Below are 24,079 nucleotides of genomic sequence, written 5' to 3' on the forward strand. Positions count from 1 at the left end.
CGCCCACTGGTAGCCGAGGACAACTTTATATTCACTGAGCTCGGTCTAAGCAGGTCGGAGTCAGTGGGATAACGGAGGGAGCAGCCTGAGGGCGCTAGCCCTAGTTATCGTTTGTGAACTGTAAATGATATGAGTTGATATATTTAGTATGTGGCATTCTTGAATATACTGATTGGTTATATGGTTGAGATTATGTGACGCAATATGAGATATTGATTTGTCTGTTGAATTCTTATGCTCTGTTGTTGTGTTTTCTTGCTGGGCCTTGGCTCACAGGTGCTACGTGGTGCAGGTAAAGGCAAGGGCAAGCTGGACCAATCCTAAGGTGGAGAGCTGCGGGGTTGAATGTACATAGCCAGCTATTCGATCGCCATGGTCGAGGAGTGGATCAGGACAGGGGTTGCCTAACTGTCTATTTTTCCTTAGTATGGCTTGATATTGTATATAAACCTTGTGTCTTTTGTGAACGGTCTTTAAACTTAAAATTTTTGGGATCCCGTGTAAACAGATAATGTTCCTTAATGAAAATGTGGCTTTTGAGACCAAAGCGTTTTAACCCTAGTTCCTTTATAGTTTCATAACACGTTTTTAATTAAATGACTTGATTAGCAAGTCTGGCACTTTATAAACACAGAGTGTAACGGTCTTGGCTATCCAAGGCGTTACAATGCGTGTCCTTCTCTGGTTGGCTCGGCAGGCGGCTATCAGGCGTGGCAGGTGCGGCTCGGCTCGGCTTCGTCAAGTGGCTGGAAGCTTGGCTGGGCGAATGGGAAGCTGCCATTTGGTAACGTGGCACTTGCTGAAGCTTTGGGTTTGGGCTCCATTTTGGGCTTAGTTTTGTCAAAAATACCACTTTATCATCATTATTTTCAATTATATTTCTTTCTTTCTTCTTTCTTTTTGTTTGTGTCAAAAATACATTTTATTTCCTGAAAATTATACACAAATTAAATCAAAATTAATATTTTCAAATATAAAACATATGGAAATAAATCCATGAAAATATTAATTAAAACTTAATTAATTTTAAACTTTAAAACTAATAAAATGATATTTTGGAGCACTAATCAGGACCCGTCACCAGTTTTCAGCTCATTCACGTCTTGTCCTGCAATATGAGGTCCCCCCGGGATGGTTACTACATCTTCTCCATCAATTGGAGGGGGCCGCTCGTCCTCCCTTGTTCTGGAGTTACTGTTTTGGGTAGGAGGTGCTGCAGCTGCCCTCTGGCTGGTAGAAGCCTGATTGGGGTTTTGGTTTCTTACATATTGCCTGAAATATCCTCTCGAGATCAGGCCTTCAATCTCATCTTTTAGTTGCCTACATTCATCGGTTGTATGTCTGATATCTCTATGGAATCTGCAGTATTTGCTGGAGTCTCTCTTTGCTTTATGGTTCCTCATGGGGTCCAGACGCATGAAAAGGACTTGGTTTTCATTAGCCAGGTAGATATTCTCCCGAGACTCATTCAACTCGGTATAAACTTTGTACACGGAGAAATATCTTCCCCCCTTCCGCCTCGAGATTGTTCCCTTCATTCCTATTTCTTTTTTATGGGTTATCCACAGGGGGTTTTGAGGCAGTAGGATCCGCCGTGGTCGAGGCAGAGTTTACGTTTGTTGTTGTAGTTACGGGCTGAGAGGCCATATTCAATGCTAACCTCACCTCTTCTACATTAACAAACCTCTGAGCTCGTCGATTGAACTCGGTTAAGGACCTCACGGGCTTCCTCTGCATATATTCCCAAAGAGGGCTTCCAGGCATTACCTCGGCTCAGACAACCATTAAATGACCACTGTCATCTACGTCATGAGCTCGGGCGACTTCCAAATTGAACCTTGTAAGGTAACTTTTCAATGTTTCATTCGACTGCTGTCAGACATTGGTTAAGGTGGATGCTTCGGGCCTTATTCCAATCATGGCTCTGAATTGCTTCTTGAAGTCTCTAGATAATTGATCCCAAGAAGCAATTGAATGCCTATTATATTTTTCAAACCAGTTTTTTGTTGGTCCTGTGAGCGAGGCTGGAAACAGCATGCATTTGAGCTCGTAGCACACATTACTCGCTCTCATAATTGTATTGAACGTACTCAAGTGACTGTATGGATCGGAATTCCCATCAAATGGTGGGACATGAGGAATTCAGAATCCTTGAGGAAATGGGGTGTTGGAAATATGGGGGGCGAAGGGCTTAAGTTCCTTGTCGAACTCTTCGTCCCGATCCCGACCTCGTTCATTTTGTAAAAGCCTGAACATTATTTCCAGTTGTTTGATCCTTTCTTGGATTGGATCCACGGGGGGTCTGACTTGAAACTGGTTATCGTTGATCACAATTCCAGCTTCGCATCTCAGTATAGGATTCTTTCGTCCATTGAGGTGATCCCTCAGGTTTGGGTTCGAGGGGTTATCATTACCCCAATTTTGGTTCAGGTGTTCCTATAAATCTGGGTGATCCCTTCAATTCCCAGTATTTCTACGTCCTTGGTCATACATACTGACCGATTGAGTGTCTCCTGAGCCTTCACTGATATGGCTCGTTGCGCGGTTGTTTCGAGATGGGTTCCTTTCTGGTTGTCTCGTCTCCATAGTGTGAGACCGAGACATTTGGCTTCTCGTGGGTTGGGTACCTCTATGCTCCCTAGAAGTCTCCCCATTCCCATGTTTTCGCCCAGCTCACCTTTCCCTATCACCCTGAGTTGGTTGCGTGTTTCTCCGAGTTGGTAAGGGATACCTTATCGGCGATGGTGGGTGCCTTATGGGTGATGGTGGTTGCCATCCATTGCGGGGCCTAGAAGGTCCCGAGTTTGCTTGCGCTGGTTCAGAGACGTTCTGCGTGTTACCAGGATTTTGGGTCCGAGCCTCCGTGGGGGCTCGGTTATTCCCAATCTCGGCCGGTACCTCAGTAATTGAGTTGGCAGGAGCTCCAGTACGGGTACTTCTCCAGGGCCTTGAGGGAGCATGCTGTTCTGCAGGTGGCGGAGGTTGCTCCGTTCTTCGGGTGGCAGTGTTTTTGCGAGGTCATCCACAAGGCCTGCGTGGTGGAACATGAACATCTCATGGAGGCGGAGCTTGGGCCTCTGGCGGAGGCAGGGGCTGAGTCGCCTGCACCTCGCTAGCCAATCTGACCAGCTCCTCGTTACGTTTCTTGGCCTCCGCCAATTGCTTTCGCAGTTGACGATTTTCAAGCTCCACAATAGGGACATATTGTTCAGGGTTGTAGTACATGTCCTCGTCGTCCCTGGGGGTCGGTGGTGCCGGTGGTCCTCGAGAGTCAGAGGACCCACTCCTCTCATCAGGGTCCGAATTCATCATCGGCTGCTTCCCAGGGCGGCGGGGGTAGTCAGCTTCCTCTAAGATTTCCTCCTCAGGAACGTTGGGATCATTCGCAGCCATAGTTGATTCAGGGAGGTTTCTTTGACTGAATAGACTCGCATACGTACTGCTTAATGCTCTCAATGAAAGTACCAAACTATTGACGTCGTTTTTCGTCAACTTAAATTGTAGAGCAATTAAACAACGTAAACTATGAAGCGAATGAATAATGAAGAAAGACAAGAGAGTTTTTACGTGGTTCAGCAGTTAACTCTGCCTAGTCCACGAGTCTGTGTTATTAAGACTTTGATTTTTCTGGAAATTCTTCAGAGATGAATTATCCAGAGCTTTCTCTCTCATGCCTTCAGAAATCGATCCTCTACAAGTGGTCATTCCTCCTCTATTTATAGGGGAGGTTACAGAGTTCATTCCCACATATTTCGGGAAGATATTCTGTATATCAATTTAAATAATGACATTAAATGCAATATCTCCTATATATATGGAAACGTCCCATAAGAATCAGGAACGAATAACAGACTAAATGGTATCCCTTAAATATTGGGATAATACAACAATAAATATGTTTACACGACAGGGGCTATCCCAGGTGACTCATCAGGTCTTCGAGATCATCAATCGACATTGTGACTGTCAAGACTTATGGAACTGTTATGAGCTTGCCACTCTACTTCAGGACATGCTCAGAGTAGATAGACACTGTCGAAGCTATCACACTCGAGCTTGCACTTCCCAAGCTCGGACTGTTTAATCTGAAGACAATCGGTAATTGATGTATTCCAATGTCGTGCCATTTCGAACTCAAAAAGTATCCCGAGGTTACACATCTTCGAGGTCGTTGTTTTACTTTAGAGATTTTATAACTGGACCATACAATTTTTTCATATATTTCGAGCTCACACTTGACGAGCCCAGTTTTCGAGGTCATAACCTCTGGTCTCGAAATCTGGGTGTAACAAATGGGTAATCAGTTACCCTAATGGGAACATTCAAATCTAGAAAAAAAATTACATGAAGAAGATGGGAGAGAAGGGAAAGGGGGTGGATCTGATTTTTTTTTTCTATCTTCAGATCTGTGGTAACTGGTTACCTTATCGTTCTCTGTGTGTATATTTCTGGAGATAACTGGTTACCTTCACGTTCTTTGTGTGTATATTTCTAGGGGTAACTGGTTACCTTCACGTTCTGATGTGTGTGTATATTTCTGGGTACTTTATGGTAACTGATTACCTATGTTACTAAAATCAAAGACTTCTTTTTTTTTTTAATGAAATGTTCTTCATTTTTTCTTTCAAATTTGATGTTTATTTTCATATTTAATATGAGTAACCCGTCACCCCCTCTTATGGTAACTAGTTATCCCTCTTATGGTAGAAAGTTACTCCTCTCAGGATAACTAGTTACCCCTCTTTGTACATGTTATTTAACCTAGCTCTAGGATTTGTTTTACATAACTGTCAAAGATTAATTAAGTAACTAATTACCTTACCCAGATTTTGGAAAAAGAAACGTCCAATCTAAAATTTTTTTTTATAATTAATAAAAAATAATTTTAAACACAATTCATATTACAAAAAAAATTGCAAAACAAGTAAAGAAAAATTTAATATAAAAGTAGTAATATAAAAAAGCAAAGAAGCTAAAAAGAATAACAATCAAATTACAAACATATCCTTCTAAATTAATAAAAATTGATTTAGAGTAAAATTTATACAAAAATATAAAAAAATAAATTCATAAAAGTGAAAATTCGAAAAAAAAAAAAAATCATACATCAACTTTTTTTTTTTTTAAAAATCCATTTTTTTTTAACACGGTTAAAATTCCCATATAAAATAAAATTTCCTCGGTATAGACATTGGAGAAGCGAGCAAGCGCGTGCGTACTGTGTGTGTGGTCCTTGTTGAAGTGAGGCAATGAACCGAAACGAGTGTTGCCAAATTGTCCTCCGCAAAATCATCCGTGCGAGTACATAAATACCATGGTTCTAATTAATGCACGTGTTATTAAATCCACCTCAGACCAAATTAACTTTTCCTGGGCAGCAACACACCTGATCATTCCCTGTTCTTACATTTCATAAGAGACAGCGCCTAACCATTTAAGATAACGAGAAGGTTGGAAATAATCCCCAAAAGTGAAAGTTAACGGTTACGATCTTTTCACTCCAGATGAATCGAACGGTCAGTATTACAAGTTGAATTTATTTATTTTCTCCTCTTTATCAAAAACTGATGTTTTCTCCCTCTTTTTTCTTCATGTTTCACTTTCAACCTCATAATTTTTATTTTTTTCTAAAACAATCACCGATATTCATACAAATATATTATTACACGGATACATAGATACAGTTTGTATATATATCTTTGTAGTTATATATGTTTATTGAATTTGGGTTTCGTCATTGAAGTTCGGGGATGCCGTCGATTGAGTATGTACGCCCTGTAATTTACAAGAAATTTCATTTGAATTCGAATTCTAGTTTCAAAGATTGGCATGGATTGGGATTCTCTCGTGTTCAATCTAGGGTATTTCATCGCGACGCGAAATGTTTGGTTCAGAACTCGGTATCGTTTCCGTCGGTTAATGCTCTGAAAATTTCGGATAATTTCGGGCTATGGGGAGGTCACCTGAGAAGTAATAATGGTGGACTGAGGAGGTTTAAGATTTTGGCGAGTGGTCAAGACAGCGATTCGGGAGAAAAGAGTGAAGCGAAGTCGAGCGAGGGCCAAGGTGTGAATAATAATAAGTCACCGAATTCGGGCCCGAATCGGAGGAGGGAGAAGCAGCAGGGGAAAGGGAACTGGTGGTGGTCCAAAGGCGGGAAGTGGCGGTGGCAGCCCATGGTTCAGGCTCAGGAAATTGGGATTTTGCTTCTTCAATTGGGGATAGTAATTTTCGTTATGCGGTTGCTCCGACCGGGGATTCCCTTGCCCGGGTCGGAGCCGAGGACGCCGACCACTTTTGTGAGTGTCCCTTATAGCGATTTTTTGAGTAAAATAAATAGTAACCAAGTGCAGAAGGTGGAGGTTGACGGAGTACATATCATGTTCAAGTTAAAATCTGAGGCTGCTAGTCAGGAAGGTGAAGTGAATAGTGGTGTTATGGCTGGTAGTAAGTTGCAGGAATCGGAGTCCTTGATTAGGAGTGTGGCTCCAACAAAGAGGGTGATTTACACGACGACTAGACCGACTGATATTAAAGCTCCATATGAGAGAATGCTTGAGAATGAGGTGGAGTTTGGGTCGCCGGATAAGCGGTCGGGTGGATTCTTGAATTCTGCATTGGTAAGTCCTTTTTTGGTTTTATTTGGTTTATGCAATTGAAATATGTTTATAGAGAAGAATGTAGTTTGTGGTTTGGCCTACAAAATCCAATTCTGAATAGGTTTCAGGTTTGTGACTTGAGTTGATATTATAATTTGTTACTCGTTTGCTATAACTGAAATGAACTATGCGTTATTTAGTAATCCGGATTGGATGGAACTGAATACTGCAATGATAAATTGATAAGCAAATAGAAAGTAGTGTTGCGAAGTTGGGCAGGTGAATTTTATTCTTATGCAACAAAGACCTCATACGTGTTGAATTCACACTGCCTCTGCCCATTTGCAGATAGCTTTATTTTATGTGGCTGTGCTTGCAGGACTTCTCCATCGGTTTCCCGTAAGCTTTTCTCAGGTATGAGCCAGCATACCTTTTTTTATGCCCTTCAAACTAATACTTCTCCTTTCAAAAAAAAAAAAATAATACTTCAAGCCTACCTAGCCAGGAATTTTGATGAGTTGGGCTTCAATAGTTAATTTTTTTGCTAATTATTAAATGTTATAATTATCTTAAGAGCATTCACACTTGAAGATATTGAATAGTATTGTTCCAAAAAATACACATAAGTTTATCTAGACTAGATAAAAAACATATTGAAATTTAGTTTTATGTAAAATAAAAATAAAAACCAGAAGAGGGTTCAACTTTGTAATTTTCTTAGCCATTTTATAATTTTAGGGAAGTTTTATAGTAGGCTTGCCAATTTAGTCCCTATCGGTAGGGCTGTTTGAGAAATTATAACTCAAATTTTTTTATATGACATTGTACATTGAAGTTATAACAGACATCTGTCTTATTTCTGGGAAATTCTGAATAATTTTAGATGTCCAAAATAAGTTTCAAATAGTTAATTACATGCATGTCTTTTTTTATAATAACTAACCATTTTGAACTTTAGCCTTCAGTATTGTAAAGTATTTATAATTTCTATACATATCAAAAACAAAAATGCCCTTGGGGCTAAACTGGCATTCCTACTATAGAATTTCCCTATAATTTTATCATATTGTGCCAAACTTAAGGCATATGACAGTTAACCATTTAAATAGTTTTTTTTTTTTTTTAAATATTTAATTTAACAAACTACAATGTAATTAATATATAAAAAAATTAACAAAATAGAATTTACAACTAACAAATACAATCAAATTATAAATTTGTGGCATTATCAATTTTTAAGTAGTATAAATTTGTGTGATTATCAATTTTCAAATGGGGTACTGAGGTTTATGGATTAGTTACACTATTTTTAAATTTATGTATATGTGTTTACATTACAAACATATTTTTTTCCCTCAAATTTTAATGGGGCTCAAGCCATCACTTGCCCTTTACTGGCTACACGCCTATGCATTCTCACGTCTCTTTGAATTTATGATTTTGCACACTGCACAGCATACTGCTGGTCAAATTAGGAACCGCAAATCTGGGGGACCTGGTAGCACAAAAGTCTCTGAACAAGGGGAAGTAATCACCTTTGCTGATGTTGCTGGTGTTGACGAGGCTAAGGAGGAGCTTGAAGAAATAGTGGTATCTTGGACATTACTTGTTCTTTTTATCAGTACTAAAAGTCTATGATTGTATTTATTCTTCCTTTTTCTTCCTTGTTTGCTGTCCTAGTCATTCAAGAAATGTATTTATATTATGATGTTTATTGGCTAGGAATTTCTTCGAAATCCAGACAGGTACGTACGACTTGGTGCACGTCCTCCTCGTGGTGTTCTTCTGGTGAGTTTTAGCTGTAGACTTATAAGATCATTTTGACCTTATGACTCTACTAGTGGAAAGTCATGATGGTATACAAGAAAACTTTTGCAAACATGAGTTGTGTAGTGGATAGGGAACATATAAATCAGTAAGTTTGATTTTGTTTACCTTACAGGTGGGTCTTCCTGGGACAGGTAAGACTCTTCTCGCAAAGGCTGTGGCTGGGGAAGCTGATGTACCTTTTATAAGTTGCTCTGCAAGCGAGTTTGTTGAATTGTATGTTGGCATGGGTGCTTCTCGTGTGAGAGATCTCTTTGCACGAGCAAAGAAGGAAGCACCATCAATAATATTCATTGATGAGGTCAGAACCAAGGAATTGTAATAGGGTATAATCACATTTCATCTATGAAGTTCTCCACTGACATTGACTCGTGTTTTCTGTACACAGATAGACGCAGTAGCTAAAAGTCGTGATGGTAAGTTTCGCATTGTCAGCAATGATGAGCGAGAACAGACTTTGAATCAGTTGCTTACGGTAAGCTCTTTTCTGGCATTTTCCTCTCATTAAATGTGGACAAATTTTGCCATGTCCAGGTGAGACAACATGTTAGAATTTGCATTGCAGGAGATGGATGGATTTGATAGTAATTCTGCTGTAATTGTTCTTGGTGCAACTAACCGCTCAGATGTCCTAGATCCTGCACTTCGCCGACCAGGGAGATTTGATCGTGTTGTCATGGTTTGTATTATAGGATCAATGCTTGATATTGACATATGGCATAGTGTTTTGTTTGTCTCGAAAGATAACTTGCCTCACTTATTTTTCTTTTCCTCTTTTTAGGTGGAGACACCTGATAGGAGTGGAAGAGAAGCAATATTAAAGGTGCATGTTTCTAAGAAAGAGCTTCCTCTTGGTGAGAATGTGGATCTCAGTGACATTGCATCTATGACTACTGGGTTTACTGGGTATATTTACTCTCTTTTTCTCATCTGCTCCTTCTCTGCTGTTATGATATTAGTAAACAATTTCAGAAGCTCTTGTTTTATTTGGCCTAACTATTATAATTTTTCATAACTATAATAGTGACTATGATTTTATTCATTTTCAGGGCAGATCTTGCAAATTTGGTAAATGAAGCTGCTTTGTTGGCTGGAAGACAAAACAAAGTTATAGTGGAGAAAGTTGATTTCATTCAAGCAGTGGAGAGATCAATAGCTGTAATTTTCTTTTTGCAAATGTGTGTTTGTGAGTGTATAATTTTGACATTGTGTTGATTTCTTTTTTGGAGTTTTAATTTTGGTTAACTCTCTCTCCTTTGCTATTTCATATTTTTGCTGGTAATCTCTATATATAAGCTTATAAACTTTTTGTTAAAACTGCATGGTAATTATTTTTTGAGTATGTAGCAATATTGTCACTTGAGTTTCATAGCTGGTTCATGTTAACCCTCTTTTTGCTAACCTTCTCAGATTGCTTCTTTATGGTTCATATCTAAAAAGCTTTGTTTCCTGGGTTTACCCAGCCATTTGGTTTTCACTCTGGTTATGTAGTTTGAACTATAAACTGATTAACTATTTTTAAGAGCACTAGGCGTTGCCAATTGTTACATTTCATTATCTAAATGAAAAATGCTTTTATGAATCAAGTTTAGATTCAGTGCAGATGATTTTCTTATGGTTTTTACATGTTTGTGTGGGTACAAAATTAGTATCATTGATTACTGATTTACTAGAATAAGATTTGTAATAGATTACTTATTACATATTACAGGGAATAGAAAAGAAGACTGCCAGGCTGCAGGGAAATGAGAAGGCTGTAGTTGCTAGGCATGAAGCTGGTCATGCAGTAGTAGGAACTGCAGTTGCAAATCTTCTTCCTGGACAACCACGTGTCGAGGTAATTTTTTTAATTTTGCTAGCATGTTGTCTGAAAAGCAAGTTGTTTGAAATATGTTATTGTTGTGAAAATTTGCATATGATAACCTGGAAGGTTTAATGCAATTGAAAGTCTCGATGATTATTAGCTTCAGGTTTGGTTTATGCTGCTTGGGGTTCGATTAAGTGACTATATTGAGTTTTTATCAGGAAACCTAGGTTGTAGGTTCTAATCTTGTCAGAAAGTAAATAAGTGCTAATGGGTTCTGGGAAAATAAACTGATTAATTGCTGTAGTTCTTTGAACTGTTCATTTTATCAATGAATTGCATATTTGGTGTTATCATAGGACCATTCAATTAGTAGTATTCAGTCATCCCTTTAATCCAATCAGTTTTTAACTTCAATATCATTTACTTTTCTTTTGATTTACCAGAAATTAAGCATATTGCCAAGGTCTGGTGGTGCCTTGGGATTTACTTATATTCCCCCAACACATGAAGATAGATATTTACTCTTCATTGATGAGTTACATGGTCGCTTGGTTACTCTTCTTGGTGGGCGTGCGGCTGAAGAAGTAATCTATTCAGGTCGTGTGTCAACAGGTGCTCTTGATGATATCAGACGAGCAACTGACATGGCATACAAGGCAGTGGCTGAGTATGGTCTTAATCAGACAATTGGCCCTGTGTCCATAGCCACTTTATCTGGTGGTGGAATGGATGAGTCTGGGGGAGCTGTTCCTTGGGGGAGGGATCAGGTACTATGTGTTTTTTAAGCTTGTGTCTTTGTCTTTGATCTGTTTGCTAAAGATAATGACTCAACACTGAACACAACAGGGGCTTCTTGTTGATATGGTTCAAAGAGAGGTGAAATTACTTTTGCAATCTGCTTTGGATGTTGCTCTTTCTGTGGTGCGAGCAAACCCTACTGTTTTGGAGGGGCTCGGTGCTCAATTAGAAGGTAAATTACTGCTGCAATTGTTCTGTTTTCCAATACTAGACAAGACCAACATGCCTTTGAAAGAAAAAAAAACAAATGAAATTGAAAATTTAACCAGGTGTTTTTGCAGCAAACATAAGATGGTGGAGATTGTAGTAATAGATAGTGAGGTTCAACCTTATAAAGTGAATTTAACATTGTCTAGTTATAGATTAATGCAAGACAGAGAGTGGGAAGTAGAACGGAGGTAGAAAAATCTATGCTATCTTCTGATTGAAAACCAAAGATTGCTCAGACTTTGAAGGGGAAAAATAAACAAGTAATTTTTTTTAAAAAAAAATTATTATTATTATTTTGGGGTGAATAGTTAATTATTAATGTTATTACAATATGATGGAGAAGATACTATATTTTAAGAATCTGGTCATGGAAAAGCTACATTATTTTCCAAATGATTCCAAGCAATATAGGAAGCTTCTGACAAGTTCTGCACTGAGTCTTCATTAGTAGAAACATCTCGGATGACCATTAGCCTGATTACTCTAAACCAAAGAGTTGGTATAACGATTCACAGAATGTCACAGTTTTGCCTTGTTATTGGATAAGCATTATGGATATCGTTATTGTTATGGTATTTAATGCTTTTGGGCATGTGTTAAGGTTTTGTTCACAGCATTACATGTTGAAAATGAATTGTTGACAAACTTTCAATGCCTCTATATCTTACCACCCCTGCTTTGGAAAAGGTGTAGTTCTATAGTCGAAAGTTAGCATTGGTAGACAAAAAGTCCTCGGGTAATGGAGTATGGATGCTATTGGTCAAGTGTAGTTGTATGCTTGTCTTTGCCAGATCATTGGTTAAGGGTTTTTGGTAATTGCACTTTGCAATTCCATTGCTATTAAGTAAGTTTGTATTATTCATTGAACTTGGGAGCCTTTCTCATAGTGAGTATAATGACATGTATTCTGTGGGCTTAGATGTCTATAAAATGCTCTCCTATTTTGCTGGCTGTGGTTGTTACGATGTTCTGATAGTTTTTCCTTCTTCAGAAAAAGAGAAAGTGGAAGGTGATGAGCTGCAACGGTGGTTAAACTTGGTGGTTGCTCCTACAGAGTTGTCGTTATTCATTAGTGGCAAGCAAGAGTCTCTTCTTCCCTTCCAGAGTGAAACTGAGATTAAAACCATTTCTTAGTTGCTCCTCAGCTTCACGTGAAACATGAAGTAACTCAACAGCCCATTCTGTGGTTACCACCATGCCTTCGCAATAGGCATCAACTCACTCACTCATACTCCTTTGTATATCTCGGTATAGCAAATTTTGGCTTTCCTTTCTTAACATTAAATCTTTGCTTTTAATCTCACAATTTCCCAGCCTAACCAAAAGAGTGGAGGGAAGAATTTGAAGATTCGTATTCACAAATCCCTCTCAAGTGTTTGATACTTTGTAGGTTGGTTTTTGAATTATGGTGTACATTAACTGTTACGGAACTCAGTTGGATCCGGCTGTATACAATTGTAATTGTTATTCAGTTGTATACTCTATTATTATTTGTGAAATATATGACAGCTTTAGGTTCAATAAATCTTCTGCATATGCATATTGTACCATATGTTTTTCTGTCTATTTTTCTCCTTTCTCCTCTGTGAGAGTGGTTCTTTTTTCTTTTCTTTTTTTGCCTGGGTATTAGACGAGATTCTGCTAATTACAAGTTATCTGACGAGTGAGACTGAAATAGGCTATCATCAGAATAATCGGCTTGAGCAATTCAAATATTTTAAAAACATTATCCTTTGAAGAATAGAATAAAGGGAAATTAGAGAATTAGAAATGTAATTTAACTGAAACATTTCATTTAAAAATTCCCATTTCTAATTCTTTCAAGGCCTCGTAAATTAATGAAACGCTGGGTTTTAAAAAATCATGGCAATCCCACAATAAGTTCTTTATCTTATTTCTTAAAATACATCACTAATTTTTACAATAATATTCTATTCATCAACTTATATTTTTTTACATCATTTAAATATATTACATTGTTCATTTTAAATATAATTGTGTGATTAATTTAAAAGAAGTTTTAAGTGATGAATAATATTATGTAAATGGAGAGGGGGTGATATAGCAAAATATAAACTCTATAGTAAGTGCTCGCTGAATTATCTAAATCTATTATTGACTAAGATTTTGGAAGGTTTTCATAGGTAAAAAAGGAGAGAGCTACCTCATTGTTTGTGTTGATATCTACCGGTAAAAATGTTTGAAAAAGAAAATACTAACACATAAGGGAAATTTGACTAAATGGGACCATATAACAAAATGATACCAAACTAAAAAAACATCACATTTTTATCTTAGTATTCCCTTGGATTCCCAAAATGCCCTTATCATAAATTTTTCTATCTTTTTCTCATATTGTCTTCTCCCTCTCTACCTCTCACGTTTTCTCTCTCTATCTCTCAAGCTCTCATACAAAAAAAAAAAAAAAAAAAAAAGGTAGCCACCATTATCTTAATCTATACTAATTTTCGAGCTTGGATTTTAGGGGCAAGTTGTGAATCCTTTCAAGGCAAAAACTTCATTTTGGATTTCGGATATAGGGGCAAAAATCGTATGGGTAAGTATATATTTGTTATATGTAGTGAGGAAATTTGTTTATCTACATTGCTTTTGCTATTTCAAACAGATCTGTGTATGCCTTCATATTTTATTGTAATTTTTCACTGTCAGAATGGATTTTCGTTCCTTTCTTGGTTTTTTTTCTGGGTTTTTTGTCTACCTTGATAAAACCCTCATATGTTTATATTAATTGGCTACCTCGATATGCCTCGATGAGACTCGATTGACCTCGATAAATCCCTCACACATTTAGAAAAAATGACTACCTCGATGGTCCTCGATGAACCTTGATAAAACCTTCACATATTTAGGAAAAATGGCTACCTCGATGGACCTCGATAGAGGCATAGAACTTAATGTATGTAGTATATGTGATAGACCCAAAACGGGTATGTTTTAAATATTTATAAGTCGCAAACGCACGAATCGTTCATATAAAATAGTGATCGTGTAAGCAAGGATGTCAAACTCAAATGAGTTGTCTAAAATCGAAAAAGAAAACTATTTTAAACCAAAATTAATAAATTATAACCTAGTTCCAAAGATTGATGGGATTTTCGTATAATAAAAATAAAATAAAAGATAATAATATAGAAATTAAAGATAATATATATTACTAAATTAATAATTGTAAACAAGATGGTAAAATAAGATTATTAAGGATTAGAATCCACAAAATATAAGTTCAATAATATTTATAAGTACATTGATTCCCAAGTTTTAGTGATAGTTAAAATAAATCAAACTATCATTTTCCAAATAGATTTATAAGTTTAAGCACAAATTACTTCTAAAAAAGATAAGATTTTTCTTCACTTTTCAAAATTATAATTTCAAAGTATTTAATGTAAATCAACCTAATGAAATAACAAATAAATCAATAAATATTATTTATAAGGAAAAATATAATATTTTTGTTCTAAGCATGGATGTGTACAATTTAATGACACATTTTACACAAAGAACATCATGTTTTAGCACTAATGAAGAACACAGTGTAAATATGTGCTAACAATCCAAAATACATGATATTTAAGATGAAAGAAGATATTTGAATAAGAAAAATCCATAAACTTTGTCGCACAAAATGGGAAAACAATATACAAAATAAACACTATTTAGTTATATATTGTTTCATCATCACCTTAATAATCTTAAAAAGATTAGAAACACATAACTAGAATATTAAGTACAAACTAAAAATTACAAACATAAATAGAAAAATTTGGAGGATGAACCTCCAAATTTTTCCTCTAAAAATACATAAAAAAGAACCAAAAAGAAGATGAAGATGAAGAGAATAGAGAGGTTTTGAAATGTGTAGAATTTGTGGTATGGTAACCCCTTCCCAAATTAGGCACTAAACTCCCTTATTTATAGCCAAAAAATATATATTAAAATAATCAATTTAAATTAATTAAATTGATTAAATTAATTTTAATATGGCAAATATGGGTAAATTATAGGGTGTAATAATGATGTTTTGGGGTAAAATATGTAGAAAGTGGGGTAAAAATGTGGCATTTTTGGCAAATGAGACAATGGTACATTGTTGGGCTCAAGGTTGGCAGATGGTTCAGCTGGGCAGAGGCGTGTGGGCTGTGCTCGGTTGTGGTTGGCAGCGTGCATTAGGTGGAGCAGTTGGGCCTTGTGCTGATGGGCCCGAATGCTGGAGATAAGCTGCTGGAAGCTTGGGCGGGCAGGCAGGCGGAAGATGGTTTAGTGTGCTTCGGCTGGTGCTTGGCTAAGTGGATTGGTGTGGAGTCAAGCCAGACGGGTGACAACTAGGGTCAAAAGGAGGCAGGCTAAAGTAGCAGGCAGGCAGGGATGCTTCGGGCCTTGGGCTGGGTAGCTGATTGGGAGGTCTCGGAATGGGCCTGGGCCTGTGCTTTTCAGAAATGCCACTTTCCTTCTTTTTAAACTTTCTATCATTTATTCCACTTCAAGCACAAAAATACAACATATTACCTACACAAAATAATATAAATTAAGTCATGATAAAATATTTTTAATTATAAAATAAACCATATTAATTCTTTGAAAATATTAATTACAACTTAATTTAATTTAACATTTAGTTTCAATAAAACACACATTTTTTACTTCCCTAAACACAATAACTTAAATAATTAACTACCATATTTTTACAACAAAATAACTATAAAAACACACAAAAATCTATAAAATTAAAATAAGCCTAATAAATTCAAAATTACTTAAAAACTTAATAAATTACTTAAAAACTCAAGAATTAAGCAACAATTAGCACATAAAATGTGATAAAATAACTCTATTTTGTAGAGTTATCACACCCCCAAACTTAATATTTTGCTAGTCCTCGAGCAAAAGAAAAATTAAAAACACACACTTTTTTTTTTAATTGGTGATGTTAAATGTTTAACTCAAAAATTACATAATGGAAATAGTTCAAAGAAAATCACAAATAAAAATAAAGCTTATGTAATTAATTAAAAAGTTAAAATTATTTTCAAAATAGATATTTAATACAAAAACATCAAATCATCATGTGAACATTTAGACAAGCTTATGCAAACAAAAATAAATTAAATCTCCAGAGATAATCAAGCAAATTCTAGGATTTTTCAAATTTTTTTTTAGAGATTTAAAGAATTTAATGTTTAAATAAACTATAACCAAATATCACAAATTCGAATATTTTAGAAAAATGACACATTATGAAAAATATATATTTAAACAAAACTAACTTAGAAATTAAAAGTAAAACTTAATAATTATTTATATTTTTCTAAGAACTAAGAACAATTTCAATCATAATTCTTATAATTAGAGAATGAAAATCATCAATATATATATTTTTTCAAACAAAACAAAGAAAAAATATATTTTTTAACATTATATAACAAATGAAAATCACATAAAAATAAAAAGAAAAACAAATAAAGATTTTTTTTTTGTTTGAATTTTACAACAAATGAACCCAACAAAAACTTGATGGACAAAAACATGTATGTTTTAAATATTTATAACTCGCAAGCGCATGAATCGTATATGGAATATAGTGTTCGTGTAAGCATGAGATCGAACCCAAAGGAGTTGTCTAAAATTGAAAAGAAAACTATTTTAAATCAAAAGTAATAAATTCTAACCTAGCTCCAAAGCTTGAAGAGATTTTTGAATAATGAAAATAAAATAAAAGACAATAATATAGAAATTAAAAACAATATATATTACTAAATTAATAATTGTAAACAAGATGGTAAAATAAGATTGTTAAGGATTAGAATTCACAAAATATAAGTTCAATAATATTTATAAGTACATTGATTCCCAAGTTTTAGTGATAGTTAAAATAAATCAAGCTATCATTTTCCAAATAGATTTATAATTTTAAGCATAAATTACTTCTAAAAAGATAAGATTTTTCTTCACTTTTCAAATTATAATTTCAAAGCATTTAGTGTAAATCAATCTAATGAAATAACAAATAAATCAATGAACATTATTTATAAGGCAAAACATAATATTTTTGTTCTAAGCATGGATGTGTACAATTTAATGACACATCTTACACAAAGAATATTATGTTTTTGCACTAATGAAGAACAAAGTGTAAATATGTGCTAACAATCCAAAATACATGATATTTAAGATGAAAGAAAATATTTGAAGAAGAAAATCCATAAACTTTGTTGCACAAAATGGGAAATCAACATACAAAATAAATACTATCTAGTTACATATTGTTTCATCATCACCTTAATAGTCTTAAAAAGATTAGAAACTCATAACTAGAATAGAAATTACAAACAAAAAAATTACAAACATAAATAGGAAAATTTGGAGGATGAACCCCCAAATTTTTCCTCTAAAAACACATAGAAAATTTACAACAAAGAAGAAGAAGAAAATGAAGATGTCTTGAAAGTGTAGAATGTGTAGTATGGTAACCTCCTTTCCTCAATTGACACCCTAAATGGTCTTCAAAACTCTATATTTATAGCCAAAATGAGGTATTAAAATAATTAATTTAAATGAATTAAATTGATTAAATTAATTTTAATATGGCAAATATGGGTAAATTATAGGGTGTAATAATGATGTTTTGGGGTAAAATGTGTAGAAAGTGGGGTAAAAAGTTGCATTTTTGAACATAGGGGACAAGAGTACATAAGGGACAATTTTTGGGCTCAAGAAAGGAAAAGGCAGGCTGGATTGGGCAGGCTACTGGCGTGGTGGAGGCATTGGGCCTGGGTGGTTTGGCTGGCAGGCGTAGGCCTGGCTGCTGAGGAGGAAGCTTCGGTGGTGCAGGGGTGAGCTTCGGGAGGCAGTTGGCGCAGGAAGGATGTTGGGAGTCTTCTGTGTTGGGCCGAAGGGTGCTGTAGCAGGCGGGCCCAAAAGCTGGGCAGAGGAGGCACGGGCCTGGGCTGGGACAAGCAGACTGGTGGTTCGGTTGGGCCTTTTGCTGGGTCGAGTGGGCCTGGCACTTTGGAGGCAGCTGGATGGGGAGAAGGAAATGCCCCTTTTTTCCTTTCTTTTAGCTTTTTATCATTTTTTCCAATCACAAACATATACCAAATTCCCTAACAAAATAAACATAAAATTAATCATAATAAAATATTTTCACTATAAAATAAATCAAGTTAATTCTTTGAAAATATTAATTATAACATAATTTATATTTAACATTTAAGCTCAATAATACAATATTTTTTAATCTCAAATTAAACAATAATAATTGAAATAATTAACTACAATATTTTACAACAAAATAACTATAAAAACACACAAAAATCTATAAAATTAAAATAAACCCAATAAATTCAAAATTACTTAAAAACTTAATAAATCAATTAAAAACTCAATAATTAAGCAACAATTAGCACATAAAAAGTGGTAAAATAACTCTATTTTGTAGAGTTATCATACCCCCAAACTTAATATTTTGCTAGTCCTTGAGCAAAAGAAAAATTAAAAACACACACACTTTTTTTTTTAATTGGTGATGTCAAATGTTTAACTCAAAAATTACATAATGGAAATAGTTCAAAGAAAATCATAAATAAAAGTAAAGCTTATGTAATTAATTTGAAAAGTTAAAATTGTTTTCAAAATAGATATTTAACACAAAAACATCAAATCATCATGTGAACATTTAGACAAGCTTATGCAAACAAAAATAAATTAAATCTCAAGAGATAATCAAGCAAATTCTAGGATTTTTCAAAATTTTTTTTTTAGAGATTTAAAGAATTTAATGTTTAAATAAACTATATCCAAATATCGCAAATTCGAATAGAGTAGAAAAGTGACATATTATGAAAAATATATATTTAAACAAAACTAACTTAGAAATTAAAAGTAAAGCTTAATAATTATTTATATTTTTCTAAGAACTAATAACAATTTCAATCATAATTTTTATCATTAGAAAATGAAAATCACAAAAATTTTTTTTCAAACAACACAAGGAATATATGCATATATATATATATATAACAAATGAAAATCACATAAAAACAAAAAGACAAACAAATAAAGAAAATATATATATTTTTTAATTTTACAACAAATAAAAAAACATGCATAAACAAAAAAAAAAAAAATACATACACACTACCCCCAAACTTAAATGAAACATTGTCCTCAATGTTTAATAAAATGGAAAAAATTAAGAACTACTCCCTTTGATGAATACTTCCTTGATTTGACTCTTTTGTTATCTTCTCTTCTTTTCTTTTTGGGCAAGAAGTTTCCTTTAAGCTTTTTGAAAAATACGAAACAAAAACAAACACAAAAGTGAAATATAAAATGAAACATTAAAGTATGGGTTGCCTCCCACAAAACGCTTTAGTTTATAGTCTTTAGCTCGACTATCATTTTTTTTTCTTTCAACCTACACCCAATCGATGGTGTAAAATTTCATTAGTAGGGTGAGTTATGACTTTGATGCAAATGCAATAAATAAGAATTGATAACATCACACCTACAAGAAAGTTAGAAATATGCAATTTTAATGGAATATCAATAAAATACGAAAATTGCATATTTATATTAGGCTCCTTTTCATTTTGAGTAAATATACAAATTTGTTCAATTATGGGCTCTTGAGATATAATTATATCTTTTTCATTTTCCTCATGAGCCTCGAAAATTATTTCATCCAACTCTTTGGTTTTATTAGGGGGTTGGATGCATATTACAAGTTCTTCAACAACTTCATTCTCCTTTTCATTTTCAATTTGACTATTTGGATTGGGAATGGGTTGGTTGTGGTAAACTTGTTTTTCCGACTCTATAACAGTTGCAAGTTGTCCTACTATTGTTTCAATTTTTGAGATTGACTGAGACTGAGCTTGTAAGATTTGGTAGGTTGATTGTATGAACTGTTGTAGGGTATCCTCTAAAGATAGGCTCGTTTCTTGTTGAATGAGATATGATAGGTCGGATTGGGCATGAATTTGATTATGCATGTTGAATTCATGCCCTATTGGAGACTGGGTATGGCTCCATGAAGATTTTGGATTATAGGTGGGGGCAAAATGGATATCACAGGATTCACCATAATCATGCATATCATTAGTTTCTCCATAATTTAAATTTGAGTGCTCATAATAGTTGTACTCAGAATTCCAACTATAATTAAAATGATCCATATGGTAAACTAAATGACAAACTATTTTTTTTTATAAAATGACAATTAATGTAAAAAGAATAAGAAAATAAAATTAAGAGAACAAAAACAATGTTAAGTTATTAAACACTTATCCGATAATATGATTGTTGACGCCGTTTTTCGTCAAACAGTGAAAGAAGAGCACATAAACAATAACTGATAATGGCCAATTGAAATAAAACAATACAGACACACGATTTTTACGTGGTTCAGTAGTTAAATCTGCCTAGTCCACGAGTCTCTGTTATTAAACTCAAGATTATCTCTGAAAATTCTTTAGGAATGAATTCTTCAGAGTTTTCTCCCAAGGTTCAGAATTTCGGTCCTTTACAATGGTGCATGGCCTCTCTATTTATAGAGAAGGCTGCAGAATACTATCCCACATATTTTGGGTAGTTACTCTTTTTGTATAAATAGAATAATGGCTTTAAATGCCTATAATCAGATATAAAAAGAAACGTCCCCTGAAGACCAGGAGACGTATAACTGACCAAATAATATCCCACGATTCTAGGGGATTTACAATAATAAATGAGGATTACATCTCGTATTTACAAAACTTATATACATTCAAGGTGGTTATCACGTATCTTTAAGGCTTTAGCCTCCCAGGTTTCCCGTCATCTTTTGAGCTAGAGACATCTCCCGAGGTCACGTGGTTCTCGAGATTATATGTGCGTCGAGCTCGGGACCCCTGATCCGAGGTCATCCCTGGAGATGAAAGCGTCCCCGGAGCTATCTTTCGAGATCATGAATACTTCGAGGTCACCATACTCGAGGTCGTCTATGTCTTGCAGGCTCGACATTCAATCCTGGAGCATGTTTCCAACCTTATGAGTCCACTTATTTGCGAATCCAACTTTCGAGGTCATATTTAACATAGCTCGAAATCTGGGTGTAACAATGATAAAAGACAAAGAAAAATAAGATAAAATTAAGTAAGATTATAAAAAATTAGGCAAGAGTAGGGAGGCATAGCATGCCATCAACCATAACAAAATTAGGAGGCACAAGTGCCATCAACTAAAACATAAGATAAAAGACTAGGAGGCAAAATTGCCATCAACTAGTAACTTGCAAAAAATAAAAAAAAATAACAACAAGACAAATTACAAAAAAATTAGGAGGCACAAGTGCCATCAACTATAAAAATTAAAAAAATATATAGGAGGCATAAGTGCCGTCAACTAAAAAAAATAATAAATATAGAAATATAAGTATATTTTTTTTATGGGTGGTAGATTCGTCCCAGATTTTCTTTTTATCTTTTTTTTTTTAGTTTTTATATGAATATATATTTTTTTATAGTTTTTTTTTAAGTGCAAAAATTAAAATACCTAGTAGAAGAATTCACTAACCTTGAGATAAATTTTGTTTCTTTTCTCTTGCAACTCCCCGGCAACGGCGCCAAAAACTTGATAGACCAAAAACAGGTATGTTTTAAATATTTATAAATCGCAAGCGCACGAATCGTTCATATAGAATAGCGATCGTGTAAGTAATGATGTCGAACCCAAATGAGTTGTCTAAAATCGAAAAGAAAACTATTTTAAACCAAAATTAATAAATTATAACCTAGTTCCAAAGATTGATGGGATTTTCGTATAATAAAAATAAAATAAAAGATAATAATATAAAAATTAAAGATAATATATATTATTAAATTAATAATTGTAAACAAGATGGTAAAATAAGATTATTAATGATTAGAATCCACAAAATATAAGTTCAATAATATTTATAAGTACATTGATTCCCAAGTTTTAGTGATAGTTAAAATAAATCAAACTATCATTTTCCAAATAGATTTATAAGTTTAAGCACTAATTACTTCTAAAAAAGATAAGATTTTTCTTCACTTTTCAAAGTTATAATTTCAAAGTATTTAATGTAAATCAACCTAATGAAATAACAAATAAATCAATGAACATTATTTATAAGGCAAAATATAATATTTTTGTTCTAAGCATGGATGTGTACAATTTAATGACATATCTTACACAAAGAATATTATGTTTTAGCACTAATGAAGAACAAAGTATAAATATGTGCTAACAATCCAAAATACATGATATTTAAGATGAAAGAAGATATTTGAACAAGAAAAATCCATAAACTTTGTCGCACAAAATGGGAAATCAATATACAAAATAAACACTATCTAGTTACATATTGTTTCATCATCACCTTAATAATCTTAAAAAGATTAGAAACACATAACTGGAATAGCAAATACAAACTAAAAATTACAAACATAAATAGAAAAATTTGGAGGATGAACCTCCAAATTTTTCCTCTAAAAATACATAGAAAATAACCAAAAAGAAGAAGAAGATGAAGAGAATAGAGAGGTTTTGAAATGTGTAGAATTTGTGGTATGGTAACCCCTTCCCAAATTAGGCACTAAACTCCCTTATTTATAGCAAAAAAAATGTATTAAAATAATCAATTTAAATGAATTAAATTAATTTTAATATGACAAATATGGGTAAATTATATGGTGTAATAATGATGTTTTGGGGTAAAATATGTAGAAAGTGGGGTAAAAATGTGGCATTTTTGGCAAATGGGACAAGGGTACATTGTTGGGCTCAAGGTTGGCAGATGGTTCAGCTGGGCAGAGGCGTGTGGGTTGTGTTCGGTTGTGGTTGGCCGTGTACATTAGGTGGAGCAGTTGGGCCTTGTGCTGATGGGCTCGAATGCTGTAGATAAGCTGCTGGAAGCTTGGGTGGGCAGGCAGGCAGAAGATGGTTTGGTGTGCTTCGGCTGGTGCTCGGCTGAGTGGATTGGTGAGGAGTCAAGTCAGGAGGGTGACAGCTGGGGTCAAAAGGAGGCAGTCTGAAGTGGCAGGCAGGCAGGGATGCTTCGGGCCTTGGGCTGGGTAGCTGATTGGGAGGTCTCGGAATGGGCCTGGGCCTGTGCTTTTCAGAAATGCCACTTTCCTTCTTTTTAAACTTTCTATCATTTATTCCACTTCAAGCACAAAAATACAACATATTACCTACACAAAATAATATAAATTAAGTCATGATAAAATATTTTCAATTATAAAATAAACCATATTAATTCTTTGAAAATATTAATTACAACTTAATTTAATTTAACATTTAGTTTCAATAAAACACACATTTTTTACTTCCCTAAACACAATAACTTAAATAATTAACTACCATATTTTTACAACAAAATAACTATAAAAACACACAAAAATCTATAAAATTAAAATAAGCCTAATAAATTCAAAATTACTTAAAAACTTAATAAATTACTTAAAAATTCAATAATTAAGCTACAATTAGCACATAAAAAGTGATAAAATAACTCTATTTTGTAGAGTTATCAATATGCCTCGATGGGCCTCAATGGGTTCATAAGAAATTTGTTGGGCAGTCTGCCTCAATGTACCTCGATTGTACTCGATAGACATCGATAGGCCTCGACATATCTTGACAGAAATCGATGTTTTGCTGTTGTATGTTATAGTTTTAATTTTTGACCTATTTTTTTTGTTTGTTTTTTCGATACAGATTTGACTGTTTCCATATTTGTTGCATTCAATGGTGTTTGGGAACTGGAAAATAGGGATTGGATTTTCAGGGATGCTGAAAATCAAGATCTTCTTTT

The 24,079-nt window shown here is 34.3% G+C and overlaps 1 protein-coding gene across 1 annotated transcript; it reads left to right on the forward strand.

The window, feature by feature from the left end:
- Positions 1 to 5,588: 5,588 nt before the first annotated feature.
- LOC133791225 (ATP-dependent zinc metalloprotease FTSH 9, chloroplastic-like) lies at positions 5,589 to 12,766 on the forward strand. Its single transcript, XM_062229152.1, has 13 exons — positions 5,589 to 6,620; positions 6,948 to 7,013; positions 8,055 to 8,189; positions 8,322 to 8,387; positions 8,542 to 8,727; positions 8,815 to 8,901; positions 8,992 to 9,105; positions 9,208 to 9,332; positions 9,476 to 9,584; positions 10,138 to 10,263; positions 10,677 to 11,000; positions 11,080 to 11,203; positions 12,233 to 12,766. The coding sequence occupies exons 1-13, from the start codon at positions 5,751 to 5,753 to the stop codon at positions 12,373 to 12,375; spliced, it is 2,475 nt and encodes an 824-aa protein (XP_062085136.1). The 5' UTR covers positions 5,589 to 5,750; the 3' UTR covers positions 12,376 to 12,766.
- Positions 12,767 to 24,079: the final 11,313 nt, after the last annotated feature.

The sequence above is a fragment of the Humulus lupulus genome, chromosome 7, assembly GCF_963169125.1.
Source record: "Humulus lupulus chromosome 7, drHumLupu1.1, whole genome shotgun sequence".
Lineage (NCBI taxonomy): Eukaryota > Viridiplantae > Streptophyta > Magnoliopsida > Rosales > Cannabaceae > Humulus > Humulus lupulus.